Source organism: Sturnus vulgaris, chromosome 9 (assembly GCF_052056855.1).
Source record: "Sturnus vulgaris isolate bStuVul1 chromosome 9, bStuVul1.hap1, whole genome shotgun sequence".
NCBI classification, from domain to species: domain Eukaryota; kingdom Metazoa; phylum Chordata; class Aves; order Passeriformes; family Sturnidae; genus Sturnus; species Sturnus vulgaris.
This window is the reverse complement of record NC_142251.1, coordinates 30,717,814-30,735,563: the sequence shown is the minus strand read 5'-3', so window position 1 is coordinate 30,735,563 and position 17,750 is coordinate 30,717,814. Positions and strand designations below refer to the sequence as shown.

Sequence of the window (17,750 nt, the reverse complement as noted above, 5' to 3'; positions counted from 1 at the left end):
TAATAAATGCAGCTCTACCTGGCAGATCAGCTTTTTATATGCATGGCAAGAGTGGGGAGCACTGATGAAGAGGCTGTTAACTTACAAGGTGAATATTCACTCCTACTGCATTTAAGCATATAGAAAACACACCTGTCTTCCACCAGAAAAGGAAAGGGAAGTGTATTGAAAACATTTTAAACTCACCTTAAATATAAAATAATCATTAAAGTTTTGTAAATGGAATTATCAGTTTGACGGAAAAAGGGGAGTGGCTTCAAACTGCCAGGTGAGATGGGTATTGGAAAGTAATCCTTCCCTGTGAGGGTGGGCAGGCCCTGGCACAGGTTGCCCAGAGAAGATGTGGTTGCCTCATCCCTGGAAGTGTCCAAGGCCAGGCGGGATGGAGCTTGGAACAACCTGGGATAGTGGAAGGTGTCCCGCACATGGCAGGGGCAGGAAAAAAATGAGCTTTAAGGTTCCTTCCAACCCAAACAATTGTACAATTCCTCGATTGCCAAATGCAATTGAGGAACATTAATTTCCTTTGGAACAGCATTTAAAAGCTTTTTGAAAGGGGGGGAGCAACTTACAAAGCTTAGCACTTATGAAAAATTAATTTATCGTTTCAAAGCAAATCATGAAGAGCTCTGTCCAGAGCTCTATCTGCCTATCTGGGACAAGTGATCCCCACTGATTAGGAAAGGAACTTTTAAGCTCTTGCTGTTAAATAACTGATTTGATACTGTAAACATACTGCAGATAAAACTCTCGTTCATTAGCGATGAAGAGTACTACATCTTGCCCAATGCTATGCTCTTCTTCAGGAGCTTCCTATATCTTCTTAGAGGAGGAACATTTTTTTTGCCAACATGTGGTAAAGGGCTTGGCCTAAGGGCTCTCCAAAAGTGCTTTGTCAAATGGACCCTGGAGTGTGGAATGCTGAGAGCTACTCCCAGCACTCCTACTCAGTCCACCATCCAACTCCTTAAAGCTCCAAAAAACATAGTCTTTAACATGCAGGTAAAAGTGCAGCAGGAATTTTTTAACTGCTCCTGTTTTACTGACAGCCTCATTTCTGAAATATAAATACATTCTGTTCTTTTGAAAGGCCCTGAGGCTTTAACTCAACAAGTTTAACTAAGGTTAAAACACATTTTGGTTTGTTTGGAGTTCAGGAGAATGTTAACTGAGAGAACATTACACAAAAAAATGTGAAGCAAGAGATCTTAATCCAAATAAAGCCTCTCCTTCTCTAAGATCCAAATGGTAATATCTTGCCACATTACCACAGCAATTACAATACTGAAGGCAGCTGAGGAATCAACTACTTGAAACAGCACATTTTTGTTCTTCCAAAGGGCCTAAGTCTTCTGCACAGAGATTGAAATAAAACAGTACCTTTGGCATCATCAGAACCTGAAGCCAATAGCTTAGGGTCCATCAAATTAAAGTCCACACTCCAGCACCTCTTCTCATGCTCCTGTTGAGAGAAACAAGAACAATATTGCAAGGTGGTGAGTTGTAATATGATAAAACAGTAAAGGGAAACACATGTTTGGTATAAATTGTCAGCAGGGGCCTGAAAAGAAAAGCTTACTGTGTTTAGCAATTTAAAAAAAAATATATTTACTCCCAATCAGACCATCTTATCAATATGCTAGACATGCCAGGAAAACAGAAAACACTAGAATGGCTCTTTTAAAAAACTAGAACTGATTTCATTTTTACTTATAAAGAAAAAAATATTTCAGGATACAGACATTAAAAACCTGGTTTCGCAGCATGATTTGACTGGCTGTAGTTCCACCATGTGCTACTGCTTATCCTAGATCATAGCTGTATCTTTCAATATTAATAAGCAACTTCTAAGTATCACCCAATACTGACAAGATGCCCATTTCAAACATCTCTTCTCTGAAAGCCCAGGAAATCTGCACCTTCCTGTTGAGCTATTAAGTAAATCTCCTGGCGTCTAATCCTCTGTTTTACTACTCAAATAAATATTATTAAAAGACTGCACACTCTTCCTCCAAACACAGAAGAGCTGTAATTGCTATGCTGGCACATCCCACATAGAAACAGAACATTAAAACCCTTTGTCAAAAGCCTTCACACAGGCTTACAATACAAAAAGCTCACGAGGATGAAGTCACTAAAGGGTTTCAGTACTTGCAAAGCAGACGTCAATGCCTCTATGCAAATCCAAATAAAAAATTCAAGTAATCTGATAGGAAGCAAAATGAGTTCATTTTAACATAAGCTGGTTGTCTCTAGGTTCATTATTCAGCCTCAAAGAAATGCAAAATGTATTTGAGAGGAAAACAGACTAGATTTATTCTGTCCAATATAATTTTACTTTCACTGAGATATGCAAAGGATTAGTGAAAACAAGCATTACAAAATGACTAAAAAACAATGAAAAAGTAAACAGAGGCCTAAGGAGGAACTAAAACTTATGTTTAGCTATCAAAGAGTCCGTAGTTCATTCATTATCACTGACCAGTTTCAATGGACTATGCTACCTACACAACAGCCTGCAGCACTTCCAGCCTCTTCCCAAGCACCACAGCCCTCTTCCAACCTCCTTGTTCTGATCGTCAGCTTCTCAGAAGCCACTAGATAGAAACGGTGTTTGAGTTTCAGAAAGAAACAAAATGCCAGAAACTTCTCCCGACGTAGGGCTCACTGTGTGGGGAAGGAATTTCCTTGTTCTGGTTTGTGCTCCCTTCTCCCAGCCTCACCACTCAAGGCCGCATTTTGCACTTCTGCTTCACGAGTGTCTGTGCCGGCAATCACTGCAGTTTTATAAAGGGCTTTTGACAAAGATGGAAGTGGAACAGGTATGGAGAGACAGAGGCTTCTAAAGAAAGGCAAGACAGCTTCCAGGAAGTGATTTCTCCCTGTACAAATTCCCTGCCTGAAAGCAGCAGCAAGAAAACATCAACTGCCTCACAGCTGTGACAGGAAGACAGAGCTGCTTCCCTTGGAGGACTACAGCTCAATAAAGCTGTGCAGATGAGACGCATTCACCAAACAGGAGGAACATCCATTTCACCCTGTAGAATGGAAAAGCCTTTTGCTGGATCAGGAGCAGAACCTCAGCCTCAATGCTGCTCTCCCTGCACAGGAGGGCGTGCAACAGGAAATGCTGCTTGCTGGTTGTGTGTTACCTGGTAGACCTTGGATCTCTGTCCCGTGAATCCATCCCAAAGGATGACGGTGCCTTCATAGTCACTGCTGGCTAGCAGGTTCTTGTGGTAACTACTCCAGCTGATACAGCTTAAAAAGAGCAAGCCTCGGTCAGTCTCACAATAAATCATAATGCACAACACAAAAGTCGTTCTTGCAATACATCAGGCAATGAGTATCTTTGCAAAGCACAGAGCACCTTGATCAAACCACCCCACTGAAACATGCAGCTTAGCAAAAAAACCCCAAAACTCATCAAAAATAGAACAAGCCTTATTCCAAAAACTAGAAGTAAAACTTTATTGGCTGAATAACATTTCCCCCTTGATATGAAGTGTTACGGTCTAGATTTTTTAAAAAATGCATTTATCACAAACACTGTGATTTTTTTGCTATTTGAATACCACACAAATTCTCAGAGAGCTCAAGGTTTGACTCCTTAACCTCCTTGTAATAAATGCTGTTATTATTACCATAAATGAATTATTATACCATGAAGATTACTATTCACCTAAGAATAGCTGTATATGTAAAATGCATAGATGCATGGACAGTAAATCAATCTCTCCTGCAGCACACATCTAATGTTCTATATATGTACCTATGTGCACATGAAAGTTTGACTTCTGAGAAGCTACTTCCAGCTTTCTGTAAATGCTAAAAAAGCCTTCCTATCCAGGAGGAAACAGCACATTTGCTCTGAGTTTTTCAGAAATGTTTCTCATCAAGAACAGGAAAACATATCACACAGGTTTTATTTCAAGCTGAATTGAGGGGCTATGCAAAACCAAATGATGATTCCACTGGCAAACTGTAACAATCAGCAGAGAAAACAAGAGCAGCAACCCTGCCAAATTGCACTTGTAGCATTCTGGCACTATGCCTCCACTCTGACTCCCAAAAAAACGTGACAGTGGTAAGAAAATTTTTAATACTTGTTCACCAATTTTTGGACCATCTGGAAAAGAAGCATGCCAGTTGGTGTCAACTACGATGTATGCAGCAGAAGCTGAACTGACAGATCCCATTCATGCAGGTCCTCGAGCAGCTCTGACACAGCTAACTAGATCATAGTAGCCTTGGGGCCAAGTTTAACCAACAATATAAACCACAAGTTACAGAATTAACTTCTTAGTACTGCTTTGATCAGTGCAGCTACACATTGAAATATGATGTAGATACATGGACACTGATTTAGGAGTATTGTATCTTGCTAAATTCTTGGTTCCACTATACACTTGCATCCTGTTTTCCTTAAAAATTTAAGCACAGAAGAGGAAAAGTCCTTTTCCTTTCTCATGGTAGTGAAACATTTATTTTTCCATTAGTTAAGCAACAGCAAGTAGCATTGGGATTTTGCTCCTGACTACAGTGAAACTTAACAGCATTCCTTGGTTTTAAAACTTTACATTCAGAAACTTAAAATTTTATTTACCCAATATAAGTCACCATTTTTAACCACCAGCTGCTAAGAGAATGGTTGCAGTGATAAAAGTCACACAATGATTTCCCTGGCTTCACCTCTTCCATGGTATGTCATTAATGAGAAAATGTTAAGTATCCCTAACCCCTGTAGGCATGAGAACTGTCCAGAAACGCACCATCAAGGAGCCATCATTATTTCAGTTCTACTTCCATTAGGTACCCACACAGAAAAGCAGGTCTTGACAGCCTGTGATTTACTAGAAGCCTTATTCCGAGAAGCTTAAGTGATTCCCCGAGTTCCAAATGAAGTTGGCAGGCACTGCCCACCAAGACCATGAGGTAAAGGTTGCAGCAGCCTAGAGACAACCACATCTCATGTCTGGAGTCCTATTTCCAGATGGAGCAGTCTCCGATGGAAGCAAAAGCAGTTCAGAGGCCTAGAGCTACATCACACTGAGCTGTGGGCTAGGAGCAGCCTCCAGCCAATGGCAGGGAGGTAGATACCACACCACAGGAGACCTTTATCAGTTCAAACCTCTTCCCCCAACCAGATTATCTCAAGTCAGGGCTTCAAGGACATTAAGGAAAAAAGGAAATAATCTGTAAGTGAAGCCATCATGTACAAGCAGAAAGAATACAACCCAGAGCTGTATCTTAGAAGGCAGCCCCTATCTGGATGGCTTTGAGAGGACATCAGACAGTATCAGCAAGTGAAGAGGGTCCTAGAAGAAGGCTGATGTGCTGGCGACACCTTGGGTAGTTGGATGATGACTATTCCAGCTGAAGTATAAAGAGGATAATCACATAACCGCATCTTTTCAAAAAAGAAATCACCCCAGACAAAGAAAATTAAGAATTACTGAGTAGGCAGAAAGATGTAAAGGACAAGAGTTTAACAGTTCTGTTTGAGATGAGAGAGATTTAAGATACTTCACTGACGGTACACATGGAAAAAAACGGTTTCTGTGCCCAAAAGCATGTTCATTAAATCTGGAACAGCTAGATCCCGCTGCAGCCTGATGGTGATAACAAGGGGTTAACACTCATTTGGAAAGCATTTATAGACAGACTTAGAGGGGAAAACAGGAACTGACAGGTGTAAAATGGTTAGGGATTTGCAGCCACTAAGTGGTTCAATTAACACCTTCTAAGTCACACACACCATAAATCTTTCGTTTTTCAGTAATATCATTAAAGGATCATAGTAAGACAAAATCAACTCTGTTCCAGCTCTCTGCCTTAATTCTGCCCTCATTCCCACCCAACTTTACAAAATCTGAAACTAGAGTTTTTCCCTTAACATTGCAATACCTGAGCTTCTTTCTAACTTAAATTCTCCAAAGTAACCTTTGTAGTGTGCAATTTAGGGTTAGATCAGGCAGAGGGGAACTCCCTTTCCAGGTAGTTTTTTAGCAAGGGCTGTCCTTTCATAGATTGGTTTGGGGTAGAAGAAACCTTAAATATCCCCTCATTCCATTCCCCTGCCATGGGCATGGACACCTTCCACTATCCCAGGATGCTCCAAGCCCTGTCCAACCTGGCCTTGGACACTTCCAGGGATGGGGCAGCCACAACCCTGACAATCTGAGTTGTACCTCCTCTGAGCAGACGTTTCCTAACACATAATCTAAATCTCTCCCATCTTAAAACCATTCCCCCTTGTCCTATCAATCTCTGCACCTCTAAAAAGTCACTCTGTAAAAAGTCTGTTGGTTGTATCCTTTGGTATCCGTGACAATCCACACCTGGAAAAGGGTGTCCTGGATCTGGGATGTTTCTCTTCCATACAGCTTTCCTGGGACCTGCATAGGGCTGAGAACTCACTGCCATGTTCCCCTTAAGGGAAGCACTGATCTTTCTTCCATGCCCAATACAGGCAATTTTGTTGAAGCTTTAAAGACATCCATTTCTTTTGGGTACTCTTGAGATGTTATCATGGGTAACAAACTGAGTAACAAACTCAAAAAAGGCATGGAGGAGCAAGCTGGAGAAGGGCAAAGGAAAGTCAAAGGTAACATGAACCAAAAATGCATCTTAGATAGTCCTCAAACAGATTAACTGTCAAATCCCCAGAAGTTCATAAAAATAACCTTTTGTAGACAACCTTTAGATGGTCTGCAGACACATCCAGAAGAAAGCGAAGTATGAAGGCTCTGAGATATGATATAAAAATAACTACCTAGGGCTGAGAGAATGTATAATTCACTGGACTAAAAGGTGTCTGATGCCATCTTTTATTTTAAGTACACTAGCTGTATTTTTTTTTTCAGTTTTTGCTTTGTTTTTCAATCCAGAAAGAGAGTAATAGTTACACCCTAGAGATTTATCAGAAGTTGTGGTAGCTTTCCTTCCTAGGGGATTAAGCTGGAGAAACTGTAGTTGAAAGCTAATCACCAAACTCTGAAAAACCCTCCTACCCTGAGCATCTGATTCAGCCACACAGACATCCTGGCCCTGTAAAGATTCATGCGCATCCTTCATTTTATTTGGAGACACAAGTGGGCCAGCTCAGTTAACACTGTCAGTTATGCTGATCTTTCTTTCATGAGACAGTATTTTTATGGCTGATACATCTCAAGCTACCCAGTGTCAACCACCCCTCTGGCTTTTAATAAGGCAAACTCCCATGGTTTGATCTGCTTCTGAGCACCAAGTGCTTCAGACCCAGTCTGTCACCATGAGCCAACTGATGACTAGTAGTTTTAGGATTGAAATGTTTTTAAGAGCATGATCTACTACTGCAAAGAACATCCACATGAATAAAACACAAAACAAATACTTCAGAGACATATGGAATTACATTACGGTGATGAATGCTTTAAAATAAACCCATTTTTTCCTAATCAATTCAAAGAAAATGTCTAGTATGGCTAAAGACAAATACTTCTGGAGAAAAATTTCATCTTCTTGCAAAGTGAAACAATGATTCTAAAAACTTGAATTAATGAAAGCTGAACACATATTTCCTTATAACCTGTTTAGTGTCAAACACCCTCTACATTAGAAATACAGGCATCCAAAACAACCAGCTCCAATACAACTCCAAATTCCAAAGAGTCTACAATGAAAAAGACCATATGACAAGTTTTTGCTTAATTCAAACTTAATAGTGAGAAGTAGCTGCCATTTTCAAAGCTGACAGCAATACACCCATGAGGTGCTATTAGGATACAGCAATCACACACTTGATTTATGGACACCAAAAAATAAAAACTGTAAAATATTAACAGACTCCTAAAAAAGAAAGACTACTCATGCTTTGCTTTTACTGCAATTGACTAAACAGATGCAGCTGATTTTGGAGGTTTGTGGTAACATCTATCACTGAAGTACAGATGCTGCCAACACACGGTGGTGAGCACGCAGAATACTAAACGTGGATTTTAAAAATGTGTTTACCTAACCACACTCACATCACCTGCTGTAGATTAACGAGGCCTAAAGCCAATTTTTTACCTGCGCGCTAGATCTCCTTATTTTTCTCTCCCTGTGACCTATGGTAAAACAACAAATCTGTCTCTTGAATAAATCAGAACAGAGCTGTGGCTTGCTGCTAGCCATTCCTCTTTGTCCTTTCCCATCTCCTACATGGGGGGAGCTGCAGATTAGTGTCTGCCGTAGCTAGGGACACAGCAAGTCATAATTAGCTCATAGGGTTGCTGTTTATACCTACTACACAATGCCAGGATTTGTTTCTTGTACTGAAGCTATGAATCTGTAAATGGGATTTTTATGAGGATTTATGTGTCATCTTGTGTTTTTCCTGGAAGCTTATGCCACTGTTGTTCCCAGGGGACGCAATGCACATTTACCAGTAACCCAACACACCGACTTCCTCCCTGTTCTTAAAAATAGGGATAAGAAGGCTTAGAGGATGATGAAAAAAGAATATATTTAAGAAGCAGGTGGGTGTAAAAAAGGGGGCTGGAAAAAGAGGAAGAGACTAAGCTACAGCTGGTACCAGGGCTTTGCTCCAGGAAAGGCTACAATCAATTACTGCTGGCATAAAGCTCAAGCTTTCAGCAGGCACCCAGCTGGCACACAGCAGAGAAAGGCTGGGCTGGTGCCAACCCCGGCCCAGGCACGGGCTTTCCTTCCCACAGATGCTCCGGGCCAGACTTGCTTTTGGCCAGACACAAGTCCTTACAAATGCTGTCACCTGTCTGCTTTTATAAAATCCCATCAGAGCCTCTGCTCCTCTGAAAGCTGAGTCACCAGCATCATCGCTAATGATTTATGTTCTGGCATCATTGCTCAGAACAAGGTTAACCAGGATCAATTTAACCAGGAGAGACATGTCACCAAATCCCATCTGCACACAGACCCTCTGCATCTCTGCCAGGAAGAGAAATACCATCCATTTGCTATAGCAGAAATATGTTTGTCTTTGATATCAGAAGGGGCACTCACAGGTAGAGTCTCTTGAGGAAGCTGCACTTTCACCCAAATTAAGATCAACTGCTTGCTTTAAACTGAGGCTTTTTACAAAGAGCAGCCTCCATTTGTTTAGATTTTTCTATTACAATACGGGCACATTTTCAGCACACTGCAATATTCCATAATGAAATTACAGCCTTCATCTATAACCTCTCGCTCAGACAATGCCACTTCAGAAAAGCAAGTTATTATGCTGCTCGATGCTGCACCAGCGAACCCTGGCACCAGTGACTGGCAGCACAGATGATGGATATAGCAAGGATGTGTTTGACTGACAGACCAACTTTATTTGGGAAAACCAGGAGCACCAACATGCCAAAGGAAGCCTGATATAATTGGAGGAGGCTGATGGGGGAAAAAAATCTCCACCATTTATTTCTTCAAAGGAATGAGAGAAACTAGGGCAAGAAAATGAAAGAGGACCTAATCCTCCTCTACTGAGGCAAAGGGTTGGAGGACAGTGCATTTAGCATTGTTGCACATACATATACACGCATGAAATTTGAGAATGAGAAAAATCTTGAAAGCAAGCAGCATCTTGGCTGCAGCCAAGATGAGTAACACCACTGAAGGCACTAATGTGACTCTCCTCACTGGCGTCTGTGGGAGAAGGGAGAATTAACAACTTTCCTAAAGACTGGCAGGAGTGTCAGGGTAGCTCCCCTGTCAAAACTGAAACAGCAAGTTTGGAATTTATTTCAAATTGTTCAAGAAATAACAAAGACACATTGCTTTTTCCCTTCTAATTAAAGCAAAAGGTATTAATTGACTGCTACATGTCTCTCCTGTTATTCTGCTCTTCTCTCTACAAAAATGAAGCTGAATGGTGCAAACTCAGCTATGACTCAGGTAAAAATGCAGAACAGTTCACCATCCCAGCCAAACACAAGCTCCATAATCAGTACAGCATATCAATACAAATCACTCTCAGGCTGCTTTTATCCATTTTGAAATCTAGCCCCAGGGTCAGCTGCATTTACATCTTTCCCTTCATAAAATAGTGTTATGCAATTCCTGGGAATAATGAGCACAGGCAACACAGGAATGACTGATCTATCTTTAGAAATGTGTCAGCTACAAAACAAAGCATGACTTTTATGCTCTAAAATAGGCTCACAAATATTCTTAATTTTGCTGTTTTATTTTCATGGAAGCTGGACTGTTACATAAATTTATTACTTGCACTTCCGTGGGTGCTCTACTGCTTTTAAAATGTACAGTGCCAAATAAAAACAAATCATTTCAACAGAGATGTTGAAGACTTCTATTATAATACAATAATAATTATATTTCCCGTCTTATTTACTTTTGAGCTTTAACAGCATTTTTGAATTAGGATTTTTACGTTATTTAGCTGGATTCTTTCAAGTGAAGTTCTAACATGGTAGTCTATATTTCATTGGTTTAATACATGTAAAAGGATAAAAAAAAGAGAGTTTACAGTAATGACAGCACAGAAGCAAAAAAACCCAGAAAGGTCCTTTCTCAGGGGCTTTATATTATGAGGGTCAGCAGAACAGTACTTCAGGCAAACAAAAAATCCTAGGTAGAAGGTGTCAGTGAAGTGTCAGCTAGCTCCTGAGAACTAGCAACCTCTCAGAAGAACGGAAAGGATCTTGTCAATGAAGAGAGTACTGAGGAATCAGTAACTGTTATGAAGAACTGGGTACAGAGGTTACTTTGAGACAAGCTATGTCTAAATGAAGTGGAAAAGACACTCCGAGTTCAAATACAAATCAATGCCTACCTGATTTTGGAATTACAGGTCATTTCATTCTCAGGGTAGTGAATATCCACTGCATCTTGAATGACTGTACCATACTCGTAGACTTTAATCTTCTTTGTCACTCCAGCAATGGCAAAATAGTCACAGTCTCTGTCGAACTCAATACTGAGAAACAAAAATACAGGTTGAGAACTCTATAATAAACACTCCATATACTTACCAGGAGAATATTTTACCTCCTAAACATCCTGGTATGGCTGAGTTGAAAATCACAATTCACAGTTTGCAAATATCCAGTTCAAAACACCCTGGCTGGCCCACATCACAACAGTGTGGAGTTCTTGCTCTAAACATTTTTTTCTAATCCACTCCCCATTAACACACACACATCTCCATTTTTGTGGCAGCACAATCACCCTCTCACAGCCAGGATATTCGTTCTGTGCTGTGGAGGATTTTCAGTTCAGCCACATCATCTTCTACATTACATGGTACTCAAAGGCCAAAGCCAACAACTTGTCCTGGAAATGGGCTTAACATTCCATGGCATGACTGCCCATTGATTCCTCCTGTGTACAACACCTTCAGGAACTTCTAAGTGCCAATGCAGAGCAAAGCAGTATTCATGAAAAAAATGCTTCTAAATTCCCTGGGTAACAACAGGGGTTCAAAATCAGATCATCAGTACTGTAAAAACAGCACACACTATAACTTCCACTTAGGGTTGTTGTGCGAACAGAGGCTCCTTCTTTCTTGACCTGCAGGGCAAGTTTGTAATAAATATCAATGAAGCTGGAAGTAAAAGCAGTCAAACTGTAACAAAGTTAAGCTGCAAATGAAAAAAGCCTGAGGTTGTACATGAAAGAGATCAAAGAAAAATGCAGGCAGCAGGTTACAAATAGCTAACGTCATTCCTACCGTCACAGCTTGGAAGGGCTTGAGAAAAATCTGCTAGACATCCAGTAGCTAGGGGAGTAATCCTACTTCCCAGGAGCTTTTGCTTTCCTGCAGCCCGTGGCATTGCTGGCAGGGCAGGTGCATGTACACCTGTTTCCTTTGAGGGCATCAGTCTCAACGAGACACCTCCACAGAAAGGGTGTTGTGGCAGCATTTGCCTTCATTCACAAGGTTTCTGTGATCAGTAACCAGCTGTCCCCAAGTCTTCTGACTAAGCAATCAATCTATTGTTTAGAGAGAACTCTTTTGGCGTTCTTCTACTTACTAATTCATTTAAATCCGGGCTGTCTCTATCACGTTTTTCTCCCCCCCATTAAGAATCCAGAGTGCTTATGAACCAGGGAAGAAGCTCTTACTGGTAGCAGGGAAAACTGAGTTTACACTGATTTCACATTCAAAATCCTGAGAGCAGGAGTATTTAAGGTACCTTTCTACTATTAGAAAGCATTAAACCAATTACAAGAAGAGAAAGGGCTCTTCAGGCTGCCCCCATAGCTGTAACAGCAAGAGCTTGCCACTCCTCAACACAGCTGAGAAGTTGAAGGCAATGCAATGTTTCCCAGGGAAGATAAATTTAAACACCAACACAGCTGAGAAGTTGAAGGCAAGGCAATGCAATGTTTCCCAGGGAAGATAAATTTAAACAACAACAGAATTTTCAAGTATTTGTAAAGGAGATATCATCAAGTTATTTTTAAACTAGGGAGAGAAAAGATTGTTGATATGCAGTCTGTTGCTATAAAATAATTCAGAGAAGCAGCTTGAAAGTTGGCCCTTTAACTCAGGCACCTGGACTTCTCCCAGGCAGTGGCAGGAGATGGCCCTACTCACAACTCACTGCTAGTCAGGTGCAGCCTGCAAAATCATGAGCCTCCAAAATGCAGGGAGGAACATGCTTATGGCTGGGGGATTAAACGAACATATAGGCATCTATTTAAATAAAATGGCAAAGGGAAAGAAGTCACCTAAGCATCCAGGCTGCTCTCCCTACTCCCTGGATCTACATTAGCCTAAATCACTTTTTATACACACAGGATGAAAACACCATTCAAGCCTTTCTTGTTTTGTCAGCTCACCCAGTAGTGTGGAAGAATTTTATAACCAAAGCCTCTATAACAATACAATAGATTTACTTGTACCACAGTCTTAATTGAACCACTGTCTCTGCTCCTAATCACTGCCCTGTGGATTCAGGTAAAGCACAACTAAACTGATGGCAGCGATTCATTGGCCTGGATTCAATTTAAACCCTCAGCCTTCTGCTGAAAAAAGAAAAAGAATGCATTACAATGTCTGGTAAAAAAGCCAAGTTATTAGAACAGAATAGAACCTCTCTCATTTGGGTTTGCTTCTCTAGCATTAATTCAATTTTTTTTTAATAGAGACATACTGTAGACATAAATGAGTATTTCAATATGCCCATAAAAGTTAACACATCATTAAAAAAAATAAAAAGCCTTAAGCAATGGAATTGTCAGGCTTGTGATCTTCAAACAGCATCAAAGACACTGCAGGGAGAAAAAGAAAGCAGAAATAAACCACTACTAGTACAGACTAACACACACCTGTACCTTGGCCTCCCATCACCCATGCTCACTCCTGGGACAGCCAGTGTTCTCACTTTCTGCCAGTCAGCTTTTCATCAGTAATTTACAAATACAAAGAGGAACAATCTAAAATATCTAATCAAGTGGATTATATACCATATAAAACTGTTCCTAATATCTGCAAAGCTCTGCTTACACCTGGACTAATCAGCATTAGGACAAACAGCCTACTTGCACAGCAACCATTATTTTAATGCTCTTTCTTGCAAGTCTTTTAAATACACATAGTATTATGCAAGACTTACTTGCATTTAACTAGCTTGTGGGTATTCCTGTCACTTGCTGCTTGAAGTCTTTGTGTCAAGGTAAGCACTTGCTTATACACAAGCTTATCTATATGAAAATTCCCCAGAAAATTTAAGTTTTGTTTTGTCTTGTCAAAAGACTCAACAGAGCCAGCTCAGAAAGACAATATTCAGCTTTGCAGGTGATATATTTCCACAGTCCAAGCAAATTCCTCATTAGCATAATAACAACATGCAATAGAGTAATAAGAAATAATTAAAACCCCCAGTGAAATTACCTTTTGGACCAGCAGTGGTCCTTGCTCCTCAAAGATGGACTTGTTAAAACAGTTACAAGTTGTTAAATTTTTTTTTTAGCCTACTTTTAAACTCCACATTTCTGACCAACAAAGACTAATAAAAATTCTGTAAGGCATCTTTTGGGGACACATGAACAGCTGGATATTTGAAAAAGCTTTATAAACATGCCACAGAATTACTTACATAAATCAAATTGAAAGGATCTGATGGTTTTGTTCTAGGGAAAATAGAAGAGAGACATCTCTCATTGCAAAATCACTGTTTTCATTCTCCTAAGAAGTTGACAACCTACATCTTATGGAAATATCACTAAGAGCTGCTAGAAAGTAAGCACATACTCAAGGGTTCTGGTTTCTCCACTGTTTATCTTAATTCCCAATCTATGAGATTATAAATCAACTGTTTTATTTTAACAGTAAAGCCTATGACCTTGGAGCTATGTTAGCTATGACACTCATAGCTAGCAAATAGAATTATGAAATAAATTGCTTCTGAAACATGCCTGGAAGCCTGCTTTGGTGTTGAGGATAGAGCAGCAGAGAAAGAGTAAAGAAAGAGTATTTAGCAGCTCTGCCATTGTGTAAAGCCTTACTACATTTGCATCCTGCTGGTGTGTGCAGTTCTCCACATCCCCAGAGGATGCGCTGGAGTTAGGGAATGCATACAGATGGGCAACTAAATTAATTAAAGAAATGGAGCAGCTGCCTCAGGATAGGGGTTATGAACAAGGCAACAGCAAGACTGGTGTGCAACAAGTCACACTACAACTAGGAGGTACTTGCTAGAAGATTTGATTTGGGGCAGAGGAGGGTTCCCTCCCCGCCAGTTACACTTTTAAGAACCACACACACGTTTCGGGTATTAACTCATACAGAAGCAGTCAGTAATCCGTGTCCAACTGGTTCATACCAGATATCAACAGAGCTATGTACTGTATCCATGGTTTGAAAACAGGAAAAGGCAAGGCTGCCTCTAAGTGCATTTGCCTTTAATTGCACCACCAGGTACAGCTAAAGGTGTTCAGCCAGCTGCTCCTCTCTCCTTTCCATACACAGTCTACAATTGCTACTGTAATCAAAAATGCCTCAGCCCTGACTCGCTACCAAGATCTGTGACTGTAGGAGTTGCCATTGCTACAAAGTAGATTATTCAGGGAACTGTATTTATCTATATACACACACACAGAGACATTTTCCTCTCTGGATATACCAAAGCCTTTCAATTTTGTTTCTGCCCAGCCTAGTGCTGTTTCTATTTCTGCACCTCTAACATCAACTCCGATCTTGCTGTTGAGTCCCAAATTTAATGACAACGTGGATATATCATCAGGACTTAACTGGTGAGAAGAATGAGAGATGCCAGCAGCGGCTTTTGTCCTTCACTTACATTTCCTTGATGTCTTTCTTACTCTGTGCTTCCACTCCATGGCCTCCAAGGGGTATCCTGTCACTTCTAAGAATCCCAAGCCTGGCTATCTCTTTCCAATGCTCATTTTGAGAAATGAAAGCCAAATATTAGAAATTTAGGTTACGATCCAACACCATGGGCACCAGTGCAGACTATTAAGCACATGGGACCAATACAGAAATTGGTATTAATATCTCACCTGAGACACTTTTTACAACAGACTGGTATTTTAAGTAATTAAGCAAAGTAATTAGTGTCATTAAATATGCACTAGCATACTAATAGGTGTTTTTTAAAAACAAACCTATGCTCAAGCATAGAAAGCTGCAGTAAAGGACTCAGATTTTGTATTCTATTAGCTCAAAGCCCAAATTTTGTCATACTTTGAGACAAAGTATACCAAGTTTCAGTATCAAAAGCCTGTTTTGCTAAAGCTGTGAGTGGCTGAAACAAAAAGCCACTGAGGTTTTTCTCTTTAATAAAGCAGCAGTTCCATTAGTTACTCCTTATTCCAGAGCACCATCTAAGTTAGGTCACTGCTTTTATTTCTGAGTCCTTAATCTGTGCCATAGGGACAAGGACAGACCACCATTGCAGAACATATTTCTTGATTCAAACTCCCAGGCTGCCAAATGTTTTCCAAAATATAAACTGAGCAAGCATGTCATGATCCCAGAAAAGTTGTTGTAATCTCTAGTCAAGAACGGACCACTTAAACCTCAATTCTCTGTAAACAGTTATTGAGATAGATAAGTTAAATGTATAAATGAGACTACCACTCAAAGTCATTCTAAGTCGCTCTAAGAGAGCAAACACTTTTATCCCTAAGAACCACATTACCTTAGGTTAGATGTGACCTCCAGATCACCAGAAATTTGCCAGATTTGTTCTCTCATCAAGGTGAGGTCATCTTGGCTACTCTCAGTAGATCAGATTCAAGTCTAATGGATGTCTAAAAAACTGTGGGACAGAGGACCCCAAGCTATTTCAGGCTGATCCCATTCTTTAGAGTTGTTTGGAATATCCCAGCTCCAGTGGCACCAGCAGTTACTGAATGTAGCCAGGGTACCCTTCCCATCACCTCTCCTCCTCCAGGCTCCAAACATCTGATGAGAATTCGATATCCCGAGTCAAACCTCTATTTGAAGCACAGAAAAAGAGACTAGAAAGTCAGCTCGGTGTGTTAATTAACTTTCCCCCCAACATCTGGTAAGCAGACCGGGAAGAGTGTTGCATTAGCCCATCAAAGCCTGCACTGCATAGGGAAGGACAGTCCTCAGCTCCGGGTTCCCTTGGAAAGACATCATTGCACCAGCCATGCTGCAATCATACTTTCAGGATCTCTCTTACAGGCACAGTAGCCTGGAGGGCTGTTCTACTCTGAAAAAAGGCATAAAAAGGTACCACATTAACAAAGTAATGTAATTAGACCTAGTTCCAGGCCCACTTCTTACTTATAAAAATCCTTTTAAGTGTAATGAAATGCCATCAGTTCTAACAGAGACCACTTCATAATACTTCTGCTCTATAAAGAGCTTATTTAAAGGAGAGTATTAAACCTGAATTGAGAAGATGTGGTGGGCTTAGATCCATCTCACAGCTCGGAAATCAAACCCAACAGAGCGACTTTCATGCTTTGTCATCTCTAGATAAAATGGAGTAGTTCCTTCTTCAAACCAAATGAGAACATATACTATGCTGTGAGATTAATTATAATAGCTCAGCCTTCAGAACCATGCTCGTCTCTACTTTGCAAAGTTACCATGAACCTAATCTCCTCTAAATACAACCCAAAATATCCCAGAAAGCCATAGCAAGAGTCCCAGTCTTGGCTGTAAGACTAGAGCTAGAGACATGGCTCTTCTGCTGTGTAAGGTTTTTTCCCATATGTGCATTCAGGGGAACTTGGCTTAATTAGCACTAATGATGAGAAAAACTATAGGGAACTGCTGAATTCTGCTAGCAACCAAATATACAGTGTATTGATAAAAAGCTACATTATTGCTGGGCAATGCTCTTCTGCATGCTGAAGAGAAGATGACGACAATCCCAGGGTTTCTATGCCAGATCCACAGAAGTACAATGATCCAAAGCTGCTGCAAACGACTATTGTGCAATTTAATGAGGATTAGATTCAGTTTTTCCACAAACACCATTTTAAATAACTTCCTGGAGCAGGAAAAATTTAACTAAAAATGCCAACAGTTAAATGCAGAGTGTTCCTTATGACACTTTAAAATTCAAGCCAAATGATCAGTCTGCCTGCTGCAGTATTTTGGTAACCTATACCTGTATTTGAAACCCAGCAGGTACCATTTCACCCAGCTGGGCTGATACACAGTGGGTTATGAACAGCTCTGATAGCAGCAACAGCACAGAGTCAACATTTTCAAATATTAAGGTGGAAGAGGTTACAACTATTCAAACATTCTCATCTGCCTTCAAGTTTGGGAAATGTTTCCAGTACAAAATCAC

At 40.4% G+C, this 17,750-nt stretch overlaps 1 protein-coding gene across 2 annotated transcripts in view; it reads right to left on the bottom strand.

The window, feature by feature from the left end:
- The window catches only part of COP1 (COP1 E3 ubiquitin ligase), a 129,178-nt gene that overhangs the window by 59,873 nt on the left and 51,555 nt on the right, over positions 1–17,750 (bottom strand). For both annotated transcript variants that reach the window (XM_014874704.2, XM_014874707.2), the window contains exons 12-14: positions 10,781–10,924; positions 3,153–3,261; positions 1,381–1,462 (exon numbers count right to left, since the gene is read on the bottom strand). In XM_014874704.2, coding sequence (XP_014730190.1) covers positions 1,381–1,462; positions 3,153–3,261; positions 10,781–10,924 — 335 coding nt within the window. The remainder of the gene's footprint in view (positions 1–1,380; positions 1,463–3,152; positions 3,262–10,780; positions 10,925–17,750) is intronic.